At 39.3% G+C, this 21,633-nt stretch overlaps 1 protein-coding gene across 1 annotated transcript; it reads left to right on the top strand.

The window, feature by feature from the left end:
• The first annotated feature begins 709 nt into the window (after window positions 1-709).
• On the top strand, window positions 710-21,440 carry LOC140241119 (uncharacterized). The gene is made up of 2 exons (XM_072320886.1): window positions 710-1,721; window positions 20,310-21,440. Exons 1-2 carry the CDS (start codon window positions 710-712, stop codon window positions 21,365-21,367), a joined length of 2,070 nt encoding a protein of 689 aa, XP_072176987.1. The 3' UTR covers window positions 21,368-21,440.
• The last annotated feature ends 193 nt before the right edge of the window (window positions 21,441-21,633 follow it).

Here is a 21,633-nt window from a genome sequence, read left to right as displayed (position 1 = left end):
CGCCGGGAATTGTGCAAACGTCTCGCCGGGAAATGTGGAAACGCCGGGAAATGTGCAAATGTCTTGCCAGGAAATGTGCAAACGCCGGGAAATGTGCAAACGTCTCGCCGGGAAATGTGCAAATTTCATCAACGGGAAATGTGCAAACATGACGCCGGGAAATGTGCAAAAGTTCAATTTTGCCGGGAAATGTGCAAAACGTCGCCGGGAAATGTGCAAATCATTTACTTTAGCGATATTGTGTAGAAAGATAGTAGATAAACTCCATATCAAAACTGCCCATGAACTTCCACCATTTAGATTTTCTTAATGAAATCCTTGACAGATTTTCAACAAAGTTGGCAGGTAGCACGATTATGGCAATGGGATCTCAATTTGTTTATATAGCAGCCACCCCCCCCCCCCCGAAAAAGGGAGGGGGCTCAATTAAGTCCCAGAACTACGGTATTATCGATATTCTTCTTGTATTATATAACTAAATAAGATTGAGCTAGGATGGTTCTTTAACCCTAAAGGGCCGGGCTTTTTTTGGCTATGCTCAGACCGGGGGGGGGGGGGGGGGGGGAGGGGATGGATTCCGCCCCCCCCCCCCCCCCCATGAGATGAAGGACGTTGAATGGCGGAGTGAACGGACGTAGTTCTGGCGTGCTCTCGACTTTTACTTCTCCGGAAATCATATACACCTTACTTTTTCACATCTCTATCGAGAATGTTATCTGAACGTGACAAGGAAAAAAGAGACTTCAATCTTCGAAAACAAACTGGAAATAAATCACGTTCAAAAACCAAGCCAAATGAAATCGAAACTGAAGGAAGTGCGACTGGGGCGTCTTCTCGTGATGAATCGCCAGATCCCTCCGTGCGGCCCAAGGAACCCAGCATCCCTAGCGGCTCCGCCCAGCAGGCTGCGCAGGACCAGAGCGAACCGTCCATACGGGAGCTTATGTCCATGATGACTGATCTGAAAGAAACTATCACAACAAAAATGGACACTGTCCTTTCGGAAGTGGTTTCCTTCAAGAGAGACCTAGCCGAAGTCAAAAAGAACATTGCAGAAATGGAGCACAGCGTAGCTGACACCTCGGACAGGATCGCCGAAGTTGAAGATAGTAAGTTGCCCAACCTGAGAAAAGAAATAGACAAAGTACGATATGATATGGAAGAGAAAATGCTGCTCTACGAGATTCACAACCGGAAACTAAATCTACTCATATACGGCGTCACCCCACAAAGCAACGAAAATGTCTACGAAGAAGTCTACACTGTCCTCGCAAACCTCCTTGGGGTTTCCCGGGACCAGGCGGAGAAAATACCTCTTACCAACGCTCACCGAGTGCCTCGTGCGAGGAATCCCAGGGAAAACCAGAGTGACCGAGCGAACAACCCCCCGGACCCCATCATTGTCCGATTCAGCCGTATGGTGGACCGCGATAGAGTCCTCCGAGCTTTCGAGAGGCCGGTACAGCGCGAGGACCCGCCGAGAGCTGCCGCACCCAGAGCTGCTGCACCTGGCGCCACCAAAGTCTCCAACGAACGGATCACGATCCGTTCTGATCTACCCCCAAGTATGAAGCGAGAAAGAGGAAGGCTCGCAGCCATCGCGTACAAACTTCGACAGCAGCAGAAAGTCTCCACCAGAATCATCATTAACAAAACCAAGGTCATCCTGCAAACTAGGAAAAAGCAAGACGAGGGACGTCCAGATCCTTGGTCGACCTACAGTGAGTCAGGAAAGTAAAAAGAAAATGCATTAATATTGCAAGGGAAAAGAACAGGTTAGCACTTTTGCATCTATTGTCAATGTCCAGCTCTCGTCTTCTTTTACTATGTTTATAGATACAACTCTGATGTCTTGTATCACGAATTGAATCTGTAGATTATAATAACTTTGAATTTGTTTATCAAGGGACAAAAAAAAAAAAAAAAAAAAACGTTCCTGGCATTAATAGCAAACAATTAGATGTAATTGTAGAGATTGATGAATTGTTCTCTGCAAGTATGTATGCTAACTTACAACTACCATTTTTATTTATTTTTTCTTTTCTGACAAAAAAAAAAAAAAATCGAATCCCTCGTTTCTCCGAAACTGTGCATGACAAGGGTTAATTGCACAGTAAATTATCATTACGTTCATAAATGATATTACTTTAATAAATGTATATTGGAATAGAACAGTCATTAAGTGTTCTGATATAAAGCTGAGTATCATTTTGCTATTTTTGCTCATTGACTGTATCGATGTATACATTGGCCAAAAAAAAAGAAAACAACAAAAAAAAAAAAAAAAAAAACATTTCCATGAAGCGGAGTATCATTTTGCCTTTCTGCTCATAGACTTTACTGATTCATACTCCGGCCAACTAAAAAAAAAAAAAAAAAAAAAAAAAAAAGTGCCGCATATCAGTCGGTTATATTAAACGACTTTCCCTTTATCAGATCATTCAATCTGCAGCTTATTACAGGGGTCATATAAATCTACATTTCTACAGCGTTGTTATTGCCCTAAAACATGGCAAAGTCCTACACTCAATGATTTGCTATCAATTCACTCCTCAGTCCATATCCCTATACAACCCTTCGATTTTCTCCCGATTTATTTGCAGAAATACTTTTCTGTCAACACCATCAATATTATGTTTGTATGGACCACATCACTCCGCTAATAGCTACGAGCCTTTCCTTATTTTTTCAATGCTGAGTGTGGTCATTGTAGTAGCATCATACCAATGGGATGTTGTGTGATCTACGTCTTTGTTTTGCATATTATGCATATCCGCATACGCTTCCACTTCAGTCAACAAACTTTCATTTTTTAGGTGGCACTGCCATATTTGTTTCTTTTTCTCATGTGTGGCAAATTGTAACGTTCATACTGCACTGAACTGTGACAAAACATGTATAAATACATGCAGGTCACATACTCTTTGTAATTATTGTGTGCTTCATAATTACATAAAGAATCTCCTCCCCCTTCCTCCCCCCTCCAAAAAAAAAAAAAATATATATATATATCTACCCGAAATTGAGGTAACCTACATTTTTTATTTTTTTTTTTTATTTGCAAACCGGATATTTCAAATAATAGTGCTTTCGCCTCAGGCTACCAGCCATCCTGACCCATTATTCAATATTACAGTCTTGACGTATATGCTAAACTGTGCATTAAGCATGCTGTTTGTTCACGTTCTGATAAAGTTACAAATATTTCTTTCGCAAATGAGCATACACCTGCCCACATACCGGTTTTGACCGACTATAAACTCCCCTATGCAGTCTGTGACCTAAGATGGCTGCTCAGCTCGCCGAGTTGACATACAATCTATCATTATCATTTTGGCGCCACTTGCAGCGAGATTTAGTCTCATGAACTTGTTTTATGCCTATATGCATGTACACTAATGATTGGAAAGTTGTTTTTTTGTTTGTTTTTTTTTTAAATGAAACTACTGGAATGTTGTTCCCCCTTCTTATTGCTTGCTTTTTTTCTCCTCTTCTTCTTCATGCTTTCGAACTGACGTTTAAAAGCTCACGTTTTTACGATACGGATATGTTTTTTTTTTTTCTTCTTTTCTGTCTCTGCATGCTCGTATATAAATGTACTGGTTTGCACCTGTTGTATTCCTAATACCCTGGTAACGAATTGGCCGCTCAGCTCACTTAGCTGACATACAAAGGTCTATAGTCGTTGCCATTTTGACACCACTTACTTTTGTCACACGATTCGTGGCTGGTCAAATACTTTAACGTTGGAAAATGCTTTAAGCGCAATTAAAGATGTTATCCGCCGCTATATGCAATAGCGGCACGGGTTCTGTTAATTTTTCTTTAAAGTCATTTAAAAGGATATAAAATCGTGTATTATAACTTTCTTTTCTGTGATATGACCACGTGCCCAAATATTGGATTTCACTGTATATATAAGTGCCAGACACATGGTACTAACTGATTTTGTAATTTGAATTGGCTGCTCTGCCTACTGAGTTGATAGTTAGTCTGTGTTGTTTTCTCTTCGGAGCCGCTTGTGGCGCAATATTGTCACATACTAAGTAGTTTGTAACTGGTCATGCACTGTTATATGGTTGATAACGTTTTATACGCTTTATTCATCATCAATTTGCCAGAGCTGCAAAGACTCTGCTGAAATTATTCAAAAACTTTTTTTGAATATCAAAGTTATTAAAGGAAAGATGGTACATGTATTGGCCGACGTGCCTCCTGCCGTTAATGCCGTAAAAATATATGTTTAAGACAACACTCTTGCGTTCTCTGAACCACTATGACTGTCATTGTCAGTGTTGAAAGTTTATTTCCGTGTTTAAATTTTGGAGAAAAAAATTATGATTTGTATATAAGGTATTCCACTGATGGTTCATTAGCAGTAACCACCCTACTGGATAGGTTCACCGACCTATCATACTATCCAATCTCAACATTCACTCTTTATTTATGCTTCTTGCACCTTGAAATGCTATTGTCTACATTTTATGCTGTTATGATCTTCTGTTCGAATCAGGAGCACCTGCTTCGTCATGTAAATGTATACTGGTTTTGGCCGGCTACTTGCCTGACATGCCTGAATTAGTCGCTCAGTTCAGACGACCGGTATTTAGTAATCAGCTGTTATTTTTGGCACCTTTTTAATACAATATATCACATTGTTTGTGGAGGGTTAACAACACTTAGAAAATCTGTTTGAGCTTACATGAGCAGTAACCATTTAACAGGCTTGGTTCACCGACCTGGCACATTATCCAATCTTTTCATTTACTGTTTATCTGCGCTTCATGCATTTGAACTGCTGTTTGCCCACATTTTTATGCTGCTATGATTCTCTGTCGCATTGCGAGCACCTGCTCACATATTAACGCATATACTGGTCTAACAGGCCATGCCGGCTACTCACCTTAAATGCCTGAATTGGTTGCTCAGTCCACTGAGACGACCGGTATTTAGTAGTCAGCTGTTATTTTGTCGCCTTTTTTAGTGCAATTATATTATGCAATTTATCACGTTGTTAGTGGATGGTCAACAACACTTAGAAGATGTGTCTAAGCTATCTGGCACTATTCATTATAATCTGTTGTTGTTTTCATTTCGGAGCCACTCGTGGCGCGATTTCATCACATGGTCTGATACCGGCCATGTGTTGCTATGATAGGAAATGTAAAATACGCATCACCCATTATTTATCATCAGAGCGGCGAGGACTCTGCTAAATCCATTAGAATTTTGTTGTTTTTCCTATTTTTTCAAGTAAAAAATGGTATTGGCCAATTTATCGCATCCTTTTAAGTTTATTAAGAAGAAAAAAATGTAGACAACACTCTTGCGTTCTGTGAACTATTATGTTATTTGAGTGTAAAGTTTATTTCCAAGTTCAACAATAACATAAAAAAGAAAATGACTGTGACTTGCCACAAGGCATTGCAATGATAATTCATTGTGCAGTAACCACCCTATAACACAGAATAGGTTATTTCCAAGTTATTCCACAGAATAAGTTATTTCCAAGTTCAACAATAACATAAAAAAGAAAATGACTGTGACTTGCCACAAGGCATTGCAATGATAATTCATTGTGCAGTAACCACCCTATAACACAGAATAGGTTCACCGACCTGACATAATATTATCCAATCTCAACTTGGTAATGCTAATCTATGCTCATGCATTTGAACTGTTGTTTGTCCACATTCTATGCTGTCATGATATCTCTATAGTATTACGAGCACCTGCTTACATTTAAATGTACTTGTTTTGTCCGACTATTGTACTTGCCTGACATGCCTGATGGCCGCACAGCTCGCCAAGTCGACATACTTATCATTAGTCAGATGTTATTTTGGCGCCCTTGTAGCGCTACCTTTTCATTTTGTTCGTTAATAGTCACATCTCCCTGATCATGTATATTAATGGTTGAATGAGTTTCCTTCAATAGCCATGCATTATTTGATGTCCATACAACAGCGGTACAGACTCTGTCTGAACTATTTTTTACACTGGTTCCGCTCCTTTTGACTTTCTTCTTCCTATATTGTCGAACAAAAGTATACCAAAAGGTGTATATATAATTTGATATCTTCTACAAACTCGTCATTAGAGTAAACGCCATGATTATGTATTATGTTACTCTTCTGCCATTTGCTTCCGCCATTTGCTTCTGTGTATTTTTGCCCCGGAAGCCCACAGAGACACTTGATTTGTTCTTGTTATTGTGTTGTGTGTGTTCTATGTCACTCTCTGCTAATGCCTCTGTACATTCTCACTTACTTCATTCTGCTTTTTCTCGTCTCACTTTCTTCTTCTCCGCAGCGATCTTCTGCTTATCGTGATTTTGACGTCGTTTATGCTTATAGATTACTCCAGTGTTTTGCCTCTTTCTGGCGACTGGTCATTTTCTTGTACCATCTACTTATCTACGATATCCTAGTCTTGCTGATATCGCAGACTTTTGTAATCTCGTCTTGCATCTTTAACCATGGCTAATTTTCTTAATGCTCCTTTTAATTCGGTATCGAATGATGATTTATTTGAATTGATTAGGAACACCAGTTTAGACTCTGACCCTGCTAGCTGGTTAACCAACACACGACCCACCCTTTATGATGATTTTGTCACCGAAAGCCTGAATACAGCAGCTAGTGAATTGCCTCATGATTTTAGTAATGATCCCACTCAAAATATGTTGTGCAATTATATCACAGTGAATCAATACAAAGATATCATTCACAACTTCTCTGAGGACACGTTTTCTTTATTACACTTAAATATAAGGAGTTTGAATAAACATTTTGATGATTTAAAGTTTTTATTAGAATCGGATGAAAGTCAGTCGTTATCGGTTATCGGATTAAGTGAGACATGGTTGACTTCCAATGCAGGAAATTCTTTTGCAATCGATGGTTACGATTTATTTGTTAATAATAGGCCTGATAAGAATGGTGGGGGTGTGGCATTGTATATATCATGTTGCTTTGAAACTATTGTCCATGAAGGTATTTCTAGAATGGACAATGTTGTTGAATCTTTGTTCATAGAAATTCTCATCCCAGGATGTAGAAATCTTATGGTAGGCATTGTATACAGACCTCCTAACTCAAACGCCAATGATTTTTTAACGTATTACTCAGATTTGGTAAATTCACATGTTTTCCGAAATAAGGATTGCTTTTTGCTCGGCGATTTTAATATTGATTTGCTGAAGTCTGAGCATGACAATATCTCTAGTGATTTTATTCACACACTTCTATCCTCATCCTTTCTCCCGCTTATCTCCAAACCCACACGTACTACAGATCGTTCTGCCACCCTCATTGACAACTTTTTTTGTAATGTTTTACCCCTCCCCGATTCTTTCATAATTCTTTCAGACATGACTGATCATTTTCCAATAATGACTTATTTTACTCTTAAAACATCATCTTATATTAAACCTCTGTCACTTCCTTTGTTTAGTCGTAGAGTTTCACCCGAAAAGCTAGCTAGTTTTGATGTGGCTCTCGAGAATGCTGACTGGTCAGGAGTGTTTGGCAGCGATGATATCAATATATCTTTTCATAATTTCATGGAAATATTTAATCATCATTTAGATGATGTAATTCCAAAACAAAAAAATAGAACAGACTATAAAAAAACACCCAAATTACCTTGGATCTCAAAATCAATCCTTCGTTCAATTAATAGGAAAAATCGTTTGTATTATAAGTATAAGTTGGAAAAAACTGAGCGATCGAAAAATAGATATACATCATACAAAAATACTCTGACAATGATTTTACGTTCTGAAAAGAAAAGATATTACTTCAAGCAATTCTCGAGATATAGGTTTGATATGAAAAATACTTGGAAAATTCTGAAACAGGCCATGAATGTTCCGAGTAAACACTCTGACATTGATAAAATTAAAGTGAATGATGAAGTGATTAATGATTCTCATCATATGGCAAATATTTTCAATTCCTATTTTTCAAAAATAGGTGAAAATTATGCTCAAACTATTCCTGCAACAGAAACTCATTTTACTGAATTTTTAGGTCAGCGCAACTCTGATTCCATATTTTTGACACCAACTAATAGATTTGAAATTATTGATATAGTTTCCTGTTTTGAGAACAAACGAAGTTCTGGTTATGATGAGATAGATAATTTCATACTTAAGGGTGTTATTTCCTCGATTGCTGATCCACTTGTTCATATATTCAATTTGTCAATCCTCAACGGTGTGTTTCCGGATAAAATGAAATTGGCTAAAGTAATACCAATATTTAAGAAAGGTGATAAACTTGAAGTCAGTAATTACCGCCCAATTTCATTATTGTCTTCACTTTCTAAGGTTTTAGAAAAACTTATTTATAAGAGAATGAGCAATTTTTTGAAGGTACATGAAGTTTTTACGAACTATCAGTTTGGTTTTCGTGAGAAACATAGTACTTCGCATGCTCTTTTATATTTCGTTGATAGAGTAGTTCATGCCATCGATAATCACTCTCATTTAGTTAGTATTTTCTTGGACTTCTCCAAGGCCTTCGACACCATCAATCATGACATTTTACTTTATAAATTATCGCATTATGGAGTACGTGGGAAGGCCTTGGAGTGGTTCAAGAGTTATTTGTTCGATAGAAAACAATTTGTAACAATTAAAAACAATGATTCAGATATCAGAGAAGTCAAATGTGGCGTCCCACAGGGAAGTCTTTTAGGGCCGTTATTGTTCATTATTTATATCAATGATTTTTGTCGTGTATCTGATGATCTCTCTTTTATTCATTTTGCAGATGATACTAACGTATTTTTTGCCCATAATGATATTGATTTTCTTGTTCACAAAATTAACATTGAATTGAATAAAGTGACAAATTGGGTTAGAGCTAATAAGTTATCACTTAATGCTCAAAAAACGAAATATATGATTTTTAGCAATACTGTTGATAGTTTAAGCACTAATATAGTTTTAGATGATTCTCATCTACAAAGAGTATCAAATATTAAATTCTTGGGGGTCATTGTAGATGATAAACTTTCCTGGAAATCACATGTTGATAATATTTGTAATATAATATCGCGTAATACAGGTGTTATTAATAGATTGAAATTTCATATTCCTCAAAAAACATTACTTATGTTATATTCGTCGTTAATATTGCCTCATTTGAATTATGGAGTTTTAGTATGGGGCAACACGCATCAGAATTTAATTGAAAGAGTGTCCCTCTTGCAAAAGAAAGCCCTCCGCATTATCTGCCATTCCCCTGTACGTTCTCATACAAACACGTTGTTTACCTCCAATAAGCTCTTAAAAATTAAAGATTTGTTTTTGTATAACTTAGGCCAATTTATGTATAAGTATTGTAACAATTTGCTTCCGTCTATTTTTAATTCCATGTTCCTAAAAAACCAATCATTTCATGAATATCCCACTAGGCGTTCCAATGAATTTCACTTACCCCTCTTACGCACGATTCTTGCTAAAAATACACTTATTTATATCGGCCCAAATTATTGGAATTCTCTGAATCATGATATAAAAAACGCCCCATCCATACATTCTTTCAAGAGGAGACTGAAGTCCTTTCTATTGCAGTCGTATGACTTTCCAGGACTCAACTAGCCATTTGGCCTTCTCTCTCACATACAGACTTACTCTTTCCTCTTTGAAGAATAAATTCTAATCTTTTGGATGTCTGCTGCTATCCACGCTTTCGCCAAAAGAGTCAAAGACATGAACAATAATGATGAATGTCTGTCTTATTCCTGTTCTCACGTCCCTTCAATTCCTTGCTTTTCTCCTTTCAGACGCTACAATCACTTTTTTCCCCTCCACATCCATTTTCTGTGTCCCTTGATACACTTCTGTCGAAGATCGCTGTCTCTCTCTCTTGTGCATTTTCGTTTGCTATTTTGTCTTCTATTTGTTCATCGTTTCCATTCCGTTTTGTCCCGTACAGCCTTTTCTTCAGTAGTTGTTTTGCTGTCTAGTCTTGTTTCATGTTTTTTCGCGTCTGTTAGTCTTGTCCATCCCGTTTTATCCCGTACAGCCTTTTCTCCAGTAGTTGTTTTGTTGCCTAGTCTTGTCCTATGTTGTTCACGTCTGTAATAGTAAGTGTATTTATCTGTGATTCTAGTTCTCAGTGGGCTTCCAGACTTCTTCCTCTTTTTTTCCCCTCTCCTATAGTATTTATAATGCTTTAATTAATTTTTCCATTGACGTTATTATTCCAGAGGGGCCCACATTCTACAAGCTCTGTCTTTTTAGTGGGTCTCTCCATTTTTCGCACTTTAAGCAAAGTTATACATGTACTATATTTCGATCACTTCTGTTTTTTTTGTTTTTTTTTTTAATATAATGTATAATTACTATGTGGTCCTCCTCAATTGTTTTATATTCTTTTCGATACATAATGTTATGTTTACCTTATTCTCTGTTGTCAAAAGAAGTGCAACTTATATGTTTTGTCGAAAAATGAAATAAACTTTGAATTGAAATTGAATTGAATTGAGATCTCGGCCATTGGTGGTGCGATAGCGATGAAATTTCGCATGCGTGAGACCCACGTCATAATCTACAAGATTGTGTCATAAGATTTTGTGAAACAATCAATTTCTAATTTTAATTAATTAATTATGCAAATTAAGCTCAAGATGATATTTTAGCCTAATTAAAAGCATTGAGAATCTAATTTTTGATCTGTAAATCTATTTTTGCATATTCAACAATTGTACCTCACAAAAATTTCCAAAACTCATTTCAATTCTTATTTATTTCATTGTTTTCAGAATTTCTTATGTATTTCCTTGTTTTTAAACTTTTTTTCTTTGTTTTTTCATTGGAAATTGTCACTGACCACTCTTCTACCATAATTAGCACAAAATGAATAAATGAAAGTGATTAATTGTAAAAATAATCAGGTTTTTATGACTTTCATGACAGAACATTGTTTTCCATAGGAAACGTACACAAAATCACAAAATTGTGCCCGTTTTGGGGCGACATTCCGTTACAAAAATGGGCGTGGCTTCGCAAAAGTATGCGCGGACGTTGCAAATTTGGTCTCAAAAGTTGCGCGAGACTTGAACAAAGAAAATGAAGAAGCCTCGCGACGAGGCCTTCTCGCGTTACAGATTTATAGCGCGAAACGTCGGGGGGCGGATTCCGCCCCCCCCCCCTCGCCCTTTTAGGGTTAAAGATATTGATGACAGGAGTTCACGTTTAATGGCAGATCCAGGGATGCAGGGCACGGGGCCATAAGTGGGGAGGAGTCTTCAAATTGAAGCCTCAGAGTCCCTAAACTAGTGCTATGAAGACATTAATGACTGAAATTGCATGTTTGATTATGACGGATTCAGGGGTGTCCGGATCGCGGGGGAAGGGGTGAGGGGAGAGAGGGATTTTCTACATTGTCAGTATCTTCTTGAAAAGTCTAGGACAGATTTTCACGAAACTTGTCAGATAGCCTCATTACGGTGATATGATTTTATGAATTGAAATTGGCCCCCAATCCTCCCCCCCCCCCCCACCCCCGGCCGAAAAAAGGGGGGGGGGGGGAGTTGAAGCCCCAGAGTCTCTAAACTCTGGATTTTTAATAATCTTTTTCTGTCGTGCAAAAAAAAAAGAAGATAGAGCTAAGTTAGTGCCTTGTATGACTGAAATTTCATGTTTGATTATGGCAGATCCAGGGGTGCCCTGATTGGGGGTGGGGGGAGGGGAAGTGATGGAGAGGAGGGGGATTGTACACATTTACTGCATCTTCTTGATAAATCCCAAGAAGGATTTTCACCAAACTTGGCAGATACCATCTTTACGGTGATATGGCCTTATATGGTAAACTGAGCTCCACCCCCTCCCACCGCCAGGGAGGGGGGGGGGGGGGGGGGAGAGGAGTTGAAGTTTCAGGTCCCTAAACTCTGGAATCTGTAATCTTCTTCTGTTGAACCGAAGAATATGGAACTACGTTATATGAAGACACTACAGTTACTAAAATTTCAGGTTTGATTATGACGGGTCCAGGAGTGCGCTGATAAGGGGTGTGAGGGGGATTTTCCACATTATATAATTTTTCTGCATAGTCTTGTAAAATATATGACGGATATTTGCCAAACTTGGCAGGCAGTATATTTATGGTGATTCGGTCTTATTTTTTTTTTTTAATTGAATCCCCCTTTCCCCCCCCCCCCCCGCCGACGAGGAGGGGGGGGGGGGTTGAACCCTCAGAGTCCCTATTCTCTTGATTTTTTTTTTTTACTTCTGACGAACCGAAAAAGTTAGTGCTGTAAAGACATTAATGACCGAAATCTCGTGTTTGATTATGGCGGGTCTAGGTGTGCTCTGATCGGGGGTAGGTGAGGGTGAGGGGGAGGGGGTGCTGTTCGTTATTCCGAAGGTTCGCTGTTCCGAAGGTACGTTATTCCAAAGGGTCGTTAATCCGAAATACGCAAAGTCCCTATACCCAGAGGTTCGTTAATCCGAAAATGAAAAAGGGTTCGTTAATCCGAAAATTTGTGGCGTTATTCCGAAGGTTCGTTATTCCGAAGACTGGTTAATCCGTAAATGAAATTCGGAACAATGAACCTTCGGAATAACGAATCTTAGGAATTAAGAGCCTTCGGAATAACGACCCTTCGGAATAACGAACTGTAACCAGGGGGAGGAGGGGGATTTTCACAATTTTCTCCATCTTCTTGAAAAATCTATGACGAATTTTCACCAAACTTGGCCATAGCATCTTTATGGTGATAGTACTGTAAATACAGTTAATGCATGATGTAGGCTCAAGTTTACAATGACAGATGAAGGAATGCCCAAAAAGGTGAGTGGGTAGGAAGGAGGCTTAATTTTCACATTTTTTGTCTTTTTCCTGAAAACTCAAGACGCATCCCTCGGATAATAAAATTATATATCAGCTTTAAAAAAAAAAAAAAAAAAAAAAAAAAAAAAAAAAAAAACCTTCTGTACAAAAATAATGGAGCTAATAGAGTGCTGGTGCCTGTTATGGTAAGTTAATTCATGAATATTAATGTTAAGTGCGGCGGAGGGGGATTTGTCACATATTCAGCTTCTTCTTGAAACCCTTATATACTAGATATTTGCCAAGCTTGAAACGGAGCGTAGCGTATTTATCTGGTGATATGACCTCAATTTGTCTAAATGAGCACTGCCCCAACTCTAAAGTGGGAGGAGATGGAACCCCCCCCCCCATCATCTCCGCCCCTTGAACTTGAAAGGGACCAACACGAGGGGGGTGGGGTCGTTCGGGTGGAATTCAGAATTTTATTGAAAACCCTATACATATGGAAAAAAACGGAATACATACTTTTTAAAGAAATTTTCTATACAACCAAGAGTAATAGAACACAATCTTATCACATTTTTAGAAGGTAGATCTATACTTTGATGAAATTTCACTTCTGCTTACTGAATGACGTGGGGGCTACCCTGGTGTTATCCCTAGCTTTGGGGAAGGGGAACAACTTGGACTTGTTGCCCCTTCGAACAAAGTGGGATTCTATTACCCTAGAGATGCTACCTCTCACGTTCCGTGGAAATCCGTCAAAGATTTCTCAAGAGGATGCAAAATGTGTAAAAATCCCCCTCCTCCCCCTCAACCCCCCCCCCCTCCCCGATAAAGACACCCCCCGATCCGCCACAATCAAACGTGAAATAAAATTTCAATGTCTTCATAGCACTAACTAAGCTCTCTTTTCCGGTTTGACAGAAGAAGATAAAAATTGAGTTTAGGGACGCCGAGGCTTCAACCCCCCCCCCCCCCTTAAGCAATGTGTGTGTGTGTGTGTGTGTGTATGGGAGGGGGCTCATTTTAACAAATTAAGTGCATATCACCGTAAAGAGGCAATCTGCCAATTTTGGTGAAAATCTGTCGTAGATTTTTCAAGAAGATGCTGAAAATGTGGAAAATTCCTCTCTTTGCCCTCACCCCCTCGATCTGGAGACCCCTTGATCCGCGCCATAACCAAACATGAAATTTCATTCATTAACGCTGTGTCTTCATAACACTAACTTAGCTCTATCTTTATCGGTTTGACAGAAGAAGATTAAATTCCAGAGTTTAGGGACGTTGAAGCTTCAACCCCCCCCCCCCCCCCTTCGGCGGTGGGGGAAGGGGGGGGGCTCATTTGAACAAATTAAGATCATAATTATTACCATAATCTTGCTATCTGTCAAGTTTGGGGAAAATCCCTCATAGATATTTCGAGAAGATGCTAAAAATGTGGAATATCCCCCGCCACCCATCACCCCCCCCCCCGATCTGGGCACCCCTTGATCCGCCATAATCAAACATGAAATTTCATTCATTAATCACGTTAATGTCTTCTTAGCACTAACTTAGCTCTATCTTTTTCGGTTTGACAGAAGAAGATTAAAAAAAAAAAAAATCCAGATTTTTGGGATGTTAAAAGTGAAGCTTTAATTCCCCCTCCATCCTTCGGCGATGGGGGGGGGGGCATTTTAACAAATCAAGATTATATTACCATAAATATGACTGTATTTCACAAGATGGGTGAAAATCCGTCCTAGATTTTTCGAGAATGTGCTGAAAGTGTGGAAAATCCTCCTCCTCCCCCTCACACCCGATCAGGACACCCCTGGGTCCGCCATAATCAAACATGAAATTTTAGTCATTAATGTCTTCATAGCACTAACTTAGCTCTTTCTTTTTCGGTTCGACAGATGAAGAAAAAAAAAATCAAGCGTTTATATATGGTATAGGGACTCTGAGGCTTCAACTCCTCCCCCCCCCCCCCTTCTTAGGACTGGTGTGTGTGTGTGGGGGGGGGGGGGGCTCATTTTGACAAATTACGATCATATCACCATTAAAGGGATGGTACAGTATTGGTGGAGATGAGAATTGGGCTTTTAACTTTTTGCGAGATACCAAGAAAACACTTATGATATAGTACAGAGCATACCATTCTAAGAGGAATTCAAAGTTTATTTGATGAAAATCAGGTTTGGAATGAGTGAAACATCCAAAAACAAAGTAAAACAAAGCGATTGTAATGAAGTGTGGGTCCCACACTTAATCAGAATCGCTCACTTTTGGATAACTCAGCCATTTCAAAACCAATTTTCATCAAATAAATGTTGAATTCCTCATAGAATTACATGCTCTTTCATATTTCATAAGAGGGTTCTCATTATCTAACCAAAAAATGTTAGAAACCTGAAATTAGGTCCCAACCAAAACTGTGCACACGATCCCTTTAAGATGTTATCTGCCAAATCTGGTGAAAAATCGTAGGGTTTGCAAGAAAATGCTGAAAATGTAATAAAGAAATAGAAATGTCGCTATGGCGACTGATGCCTCCGCCATAATGCATGATTCTCCCAATAGGTGTATAGTACAATGTCTTCACAATGTGTGATAATAGTTTCACATAACTGGCAAAATATTGAAATGACAGGTTTGTCAGAAATATCTTGAATGTTCACTTTCCTTAAACTGGGTTTGCTATAATTGTCTAAGAGTGTAGGTACACATATTTAGGGAATTGAGAATTTATAAGTTTATGCATTGAGTAATTTCCAAGGTATGAAAAAAGAATGTAATTACAGTACAAAATATTTTTTTTTTTTGGGGGGGGGGGCATTAAAACCTGGCCCTTGACCCTTAACCTTTGACCTTTGACCTTCTGGCTGGAAATTTCCCGGAAAATCTCCATTAGGTAATGCACGTATATATTAAGTTTTGAAACTAATAATGCAAGCATTGCATATACTAGTATATGAGGGAAATACATGTAGTCTAATTTTGAGGAGTTGACCTTTACCTTTGACCCCCTGACTATTGACCCACGACCCCTAAATTCCCTAGATAATCCCTGCCAGTCAGTACATGCGTATGCACCAAGTTCCATGAAGATACATTGAACCATTTGCGAGAAAAGTGATATTGCAACATTTTCACCTCACCTTTGACCTTTTGACCTTTGACCTTATGACATGAAACTCTCTTTGGAGAATCTTTACGCAGTAGTACATGTCTACACTAAGTTTCAAGAAAATACCTTTGGGCATCGCATAGATATGGGGGAAATAGCAACATGTTTAGCATTTGACCTTGACCTTTTGACCTTTGACCTCTTGCCAATGTCACTAAGATCTACTCAACTAATTGTCTCATCATACATCATCCTTGGACCAAGTTTGGTGAAAGCTGCTTCATCCAGTTCTGAGTTATCACGTAAACATATAAATTTTAGGATTTGACCTTGATCTTTGACCTTTGACCTCTGTCCGATTTCACTAGAATACTTATCAAGTAATTGTCCCATCATACATCATCCTCCGACAAAGTTTGGTGAAATTTGCTCGATCCAGTCTTGAGTTATCGCGTAAACGGATACAATTTCATGATTTGACCTTGACCTTTGACCTCTGACCTTAGGCCGATTTCACCCAAAATCTTATCAAATAATTGCCCCATCATACTTTATACTTGGACCAAGTTTGGTAAAATTCAAGTCAATATTACTCAAGTTACCGCGTAAACGAAAGCGGACGGACGTACGTACGGACGGACGGACAACCCGAAAACATAATGCCTCCGGTACCACTTCGTGGCGGAGGCATAAAAAGACAGATGGTCGCTAAGACAGGTGGTAAAGATGGTAATGGTTCGTGCGCAGCTTTGATTGAGAGTTTCTCTTCCATCTCTACATAATATAGGTGAAATGAATGGTTTGCACATTTCCCGGCGATGTTTTGCACATTTCCCGGCAAAATTGAACATTTGCACATTTCCCGGCGTCACGTTTGCACATTTCCCGTTGATGAAATTTAGAGATTTGCACATTTCCCGGCAAGACGTTTGCACATTTCCCGGCGTTTGCACATTTCCCGGCGAGACGTTTGCACATTTCCAGGCGTTTGCACATTTCCCGGCGTTTGCACATTTCCCGGCTCCACAGACCCCCTTGTTTACAAGCAACCTACGTGTTACAGGCGCGGTGGAGCACCCCAATTTGCATCTCATTATCGCCCCGTTCTATTTGAATTCCCAACGGGCATCCACGGCTGCCCGAAACTGTGTGCATGAAAAAGTCAAATCTTTACCTTCTCCTTGTGCCGCTATGCGTGCCGCTAGTAAACTCAAACTTCCCACACTATCTAAGTTTTTAAAAACCTTCCTTTTGATGAAAAAAATATGAAATTTTCTGCACTAGAACTTGAGATATTAAAGCGTTTTGAAAATCACCTCTCGCAAAACATGCTCTCTGTTTTTTTTTTTCCGACTGGACTATGGCCGGGCTCCAATGTGTCCGAAATTGGCAACATAAGTTTATCAGGCCTCAATCCATAATATGGTGAAAGTTTTCGCTTGGTTCCACCTGTACTTTTTGAGAAATCAACTTGTTTCTACAGGGTTTGGAATAGAAAATTGTAGTCAGTGAAACAATTGAAAATGACGTCATTTCTTTTCCCGTAATATTGGGCATGCGTGTTACGTGAGATTCAGGATTTCGTGCTCATTGTTGGTTTGCATGTGACGCAGTCAATTTTGCTGAGTGTCGCACGGCGGTGACTGCTGAGCTGCTGCCGCGCACGCTGCATGCAGCAAAGCGTTGTGTGTGCTGTGACATGCAACGCTACAGTCACGCGATTATATATACATGGGACCGACCTGTACGCTTTGCGTTCGTGTCATTTTTGACATCACCTTCTGTTTTTTTTTTTTTTTTGTTGTTTTTTTTTTCCGACACAACCATGGCCGGGAATATTACGGTATGACATTTAAAATGCAAGCAGATAAATAAATTTCGGTGTACTTTGTTCGAATGGCGTTTTGGTTCCGCAATCACACTTCGTGAATTTTAGGATGATTTTCGAGGCATATTTTTGGTAATTTTGCTCGCCAGGTTTTCGCTAAAATTTCACATTTTATCATTGTCAAACCCTTTAATATGTTATATGTGCATATTCGGACATGTTTTCAAATTCAAACTAACTCAATTTTAATCCGAAAATAGGTTTCCTTAAATTGTTATTAGCTTGAGAAGTTGTTTACTTTTTCTCAACTACGCGAGTACATGTTGTTTACTTTATGCAAATGAGGCTCGGCTGCCGATGGATTTCTGCGAGATAATTGGGGTGCTCCACCGCGCCTGTATAGATACGTAAATCCCACTGGGTTGCATACACACGTGGTGACGTCACAAATTTGGCACTTTCCGTAGCCGCATCGAACTTTTTCCAGTGCTCAAATTTGGTAAAAATAAGATTCTTATATTCAGAGACAACTTTATTACATGATTTATGTCAGAAATTAATCAAAATAACATTAAATGATGGAAAACAGTCAATTTATATGATATTATTTCCTATAAATTTCTTCTTTAAAAATACTGTAAAGGGCTGAACTGCTGAAGCCATATCAACAAGGTAACTATGCAAGTCTTCTCAGAACGGCATGAATAAAACGCCATAAAAAGAAGTGGCCACCCTCCTTCTTCATAATTCCATATAAGCAGCAAACAATACATATTCAATTCTCACATTAATCTTCCTTCGGTGGCGCCTGCTAAATGGCCTGAGACTATTGTCCTCGTCAAGCGTTTGCTTATGATGATGGTCTCCTGAATTTCTGTACATCAACGATATTGTCTTTGAACAACAGATATATGGGGTCCTATATATGCATAGATATATATGCATATAATAATGCCTGTTTGTTTTCATTTTGTATTGTGTTAGAAAAATGTTGGCTATTTGAATTAATCATTTATTTGTTTTAACTGTTAGATTAGATTCGTTCAATTGACTTTGTATTTTCCATGTATGGAAAGGAAATTCAGAAATTCAGAATTTCAGGAAAGGGCGGTGAGTTGGCTCAGTCGGTAGAGCGTCTGCCTCACGATCACGCGGCCCAGGTTCGAACCCGAGTCTGGACTGAGCAATGTTGTGTGTAAGCATAACGTCCCCTCTAGCAAGAGGCAAAACACTCTGTGCCTCGGATAGGACATAAATTGGAGGTCCCGTGCATGAGAGAGCAACAACTCATGCACGTAAAATATCCCGCTTCATTCATTCATCGTATAATGAGCAGGGTGTCTAACCCGGTGAAGTGGTCCCACCTCACATCCAACTGGACCCCATGGAAGACCAGCTTAACGTAGCTGAATATGGGCTATCCAGCCATCTTCTCAGATGGATTATGAACAAACAAACAAATAAAATATAATAAATCAATAAATAAATCAGAAGAAAAATAGTCGATGATGATAATAACAGTGATAATTTATTTAGTATATGCTGTTAGAGGTAAAACAGCTCCTATGAAGTTACAATTCTTGCAGCCTTTTTGTTGTTGTTGTTGCTGTTGTACTAATAAAAATATCGAGACCTATGCATAAGAAATATGTGAAATAACGCTGTGATACCCCAATAGCTGGGCAAAGACGAATTGCGAAATATTACCCAAGATACGCCGAAGTTACTGCAAACTGAGAACATGTTTGCTATATCTGATGTTTTATACAGAGGGGCGCTTCAGGAATAACTGTTGGGTACACCGACATTTATAGGGCATTTCCCACTTCTGATCTCGAATTAATCCAAAACAACAGTATACTCATTATCCTGGCAAATCGAGTCAGCCAGACACATTTCTCGGTAGAGTCTTTCAAAATGATTGCAAGCAAATTCCGAATTGTGGAAGGTGATTTCTGAGTCCTTCTGAGAACTATGTTTTAGTTTAAGCAATAGTTTTATGCATCAGATTGCATTGCTTCATAATCAGGAAACGAAAGCTCAGTGATTGTTAGTGATTACTGCGACCTCATGGTTGTAAAAAGTGCAAGAAGCAAACTAGTATGGGAAGTGTGTGGGTAAATCCTTGAATCAAGCATCAACGGATATTTCGTCAGACTGGCATAGGGTCGTACATAGGTGTGAAAGCTCCCCAAGCCCTGTATTTTTGAATGTAAATAAAAGTAAACAAATTATACAAACAAACGTTGGGAACATAATATTATCTTGTCGATCGTTTTTATGAATACATTGGTTTCCTGACTTTTCGCAGTACACGGTTATCAGGACACGGTTCGCTTAGTCACAAGGCGCATATGTACTGAAATGGAAATGAGAACAATAATCAATGTTTACACTACTTATATCCTTTATAGTTTTCTCCAACTTTATTTTTAAATCCTTCGGAATCGATTAATGTCATTCTCCCCTTTCCCCATATTTTTTTTATTCTCCACCTATACTTACTTCTCATCTTCTTCCTTCCACTCATTTCCCCCTTCCTTTCCTCTTTATCTCTTTGTTCTATCTCTCTCTATGATTCCAGGGTCATGGTGCTCAATTGGAATAGATTTCCTGGCAATTCTGTTTCTGTCACTGGCGACGGCAATGCTGTGCGCCGACGGCTACGTGTACCTGAGCGAACTGTGGGGGCGCTCAAGCGAACTTCTCTTTCTCTTCTCCTATGTCACCTACCTCATTCAAGTGCTCGTCATCCCAGCGTACAGCCTGGCAACTCGTTTACGTGCAGTTTTTGTAAAACCCAGCGTCGCTAGTCGATGTCCGCTGGATCCAGAGTTCGTTTACCGTCGAGTGAGCATCATCCACTCCTTTCACAAGACAATCCTCAAACCGCATTTCATGCTTCTGTTCAACGTGTGGCCATTGGTTCATGCGGTCCTTCGATGTGCAGAGTCAAAGATTATTAACCATAAATGTCACATTGAATTTTATATTTTCAGCGACGTGTCTGCTTGTGTTGGTTTCATCATGTACGGCTCCTTCTGGTACATTATGTACTTACATCGAGTCTCTCTTTATTACGAACTAAAGCGCGTAGCGCGCGTCACGCAGCGCCTGTCCGTCGACGAAAGAGTTGATGATGCGCGCCGCTACATCTGTCGAGTCCATCGGGACTACCTCGTGCTGCGCGAGATGATGGGCGTTTGGATGGCTTTTACCATGGTCACAGCCACGTGGGGTATAATGTCTCGCCTCTCCTGGGATTACGCAATCGCCGCGCAAGATACAAGCGTGTGGAGTGACAAACATCGTATCTATATGGATGTAGTTGTCTGGTCGGAGAAAGCCATGTTTTTGACATTTCCATACTTTGCTTTGGGTGGCGTGAATCTAGAGTATCTGTGGCAGAAATTTCGGCACGCTCTAGAGCGCCGGAGGAGTTACCAGCATCGGTCCTTCTGGAATGCCATTCAAATGCACACCATGTACATCAATAACGTAGGTAGCCGGGAGCTGAGATGGACGCTGCTCTTCGCGCTTATCGGTCCCTATTTGGCCATCCAGTCCAAGTGGAACGGGGACCAGAACTTGGAATTTTGGAACGGACCTTTCAATTGTTCTGATAATCTCACACATACCTAGTCACAAAGTGCAGCAAGGAAGTCAGTAATATGTTTCAAAGTAGTAATCCTGTTTCAAAAGAATCCAAAAGGCCGTAGGCTTTATCAAATTAGGCCTATACTACTATCGGTTCATACATAGTGTCATCAACAGTGACTTTATTTTAATCAAAATATTCATTTATTTATTATACAACATTAAAATCAAGAATGATTGCGTTTATCATATCAGTTTGGTTTACGAATGAGGTATTTTCTTTGCTCAGAGATGTTGAACTGAGTTGAACT

This window comes from Diadema setosum, chromosome 17 (genome assembly GCF_964275005.1).
Source record: "Diadema setosum chromosome 17, eeDiaSeto1, whole genome shotgun sequence".
NCBI classification, from domain to species: Eukaryota; Metazoa; Echinodermata; class Echinoidea; order Diadematoida; family Diadematidae; genus Diadema; species Diadema setosum.
Note: the sequence above shows the minus strand (reverse complement) of the source record. Positions and strands in the feature narration are given on the sequence as shown.

Excerpts from the sequence above, each read along its gene's own strand:
- LOC140241119 (XM_072320886.1), top strand. The coding sequence starts at position 710 with ATGTTATCTGAACGTGACAAGGAAAAAAGAGACTTCAATCTTCGAAAA. Across the intron at positions 1,722-20,309 it reads AGATCCTTGGTCGACCTACA|GGTCATGGTGCTCAATTGGA; the intron begins GTGAGTCAGGAA and ends CTATGATTCCAG.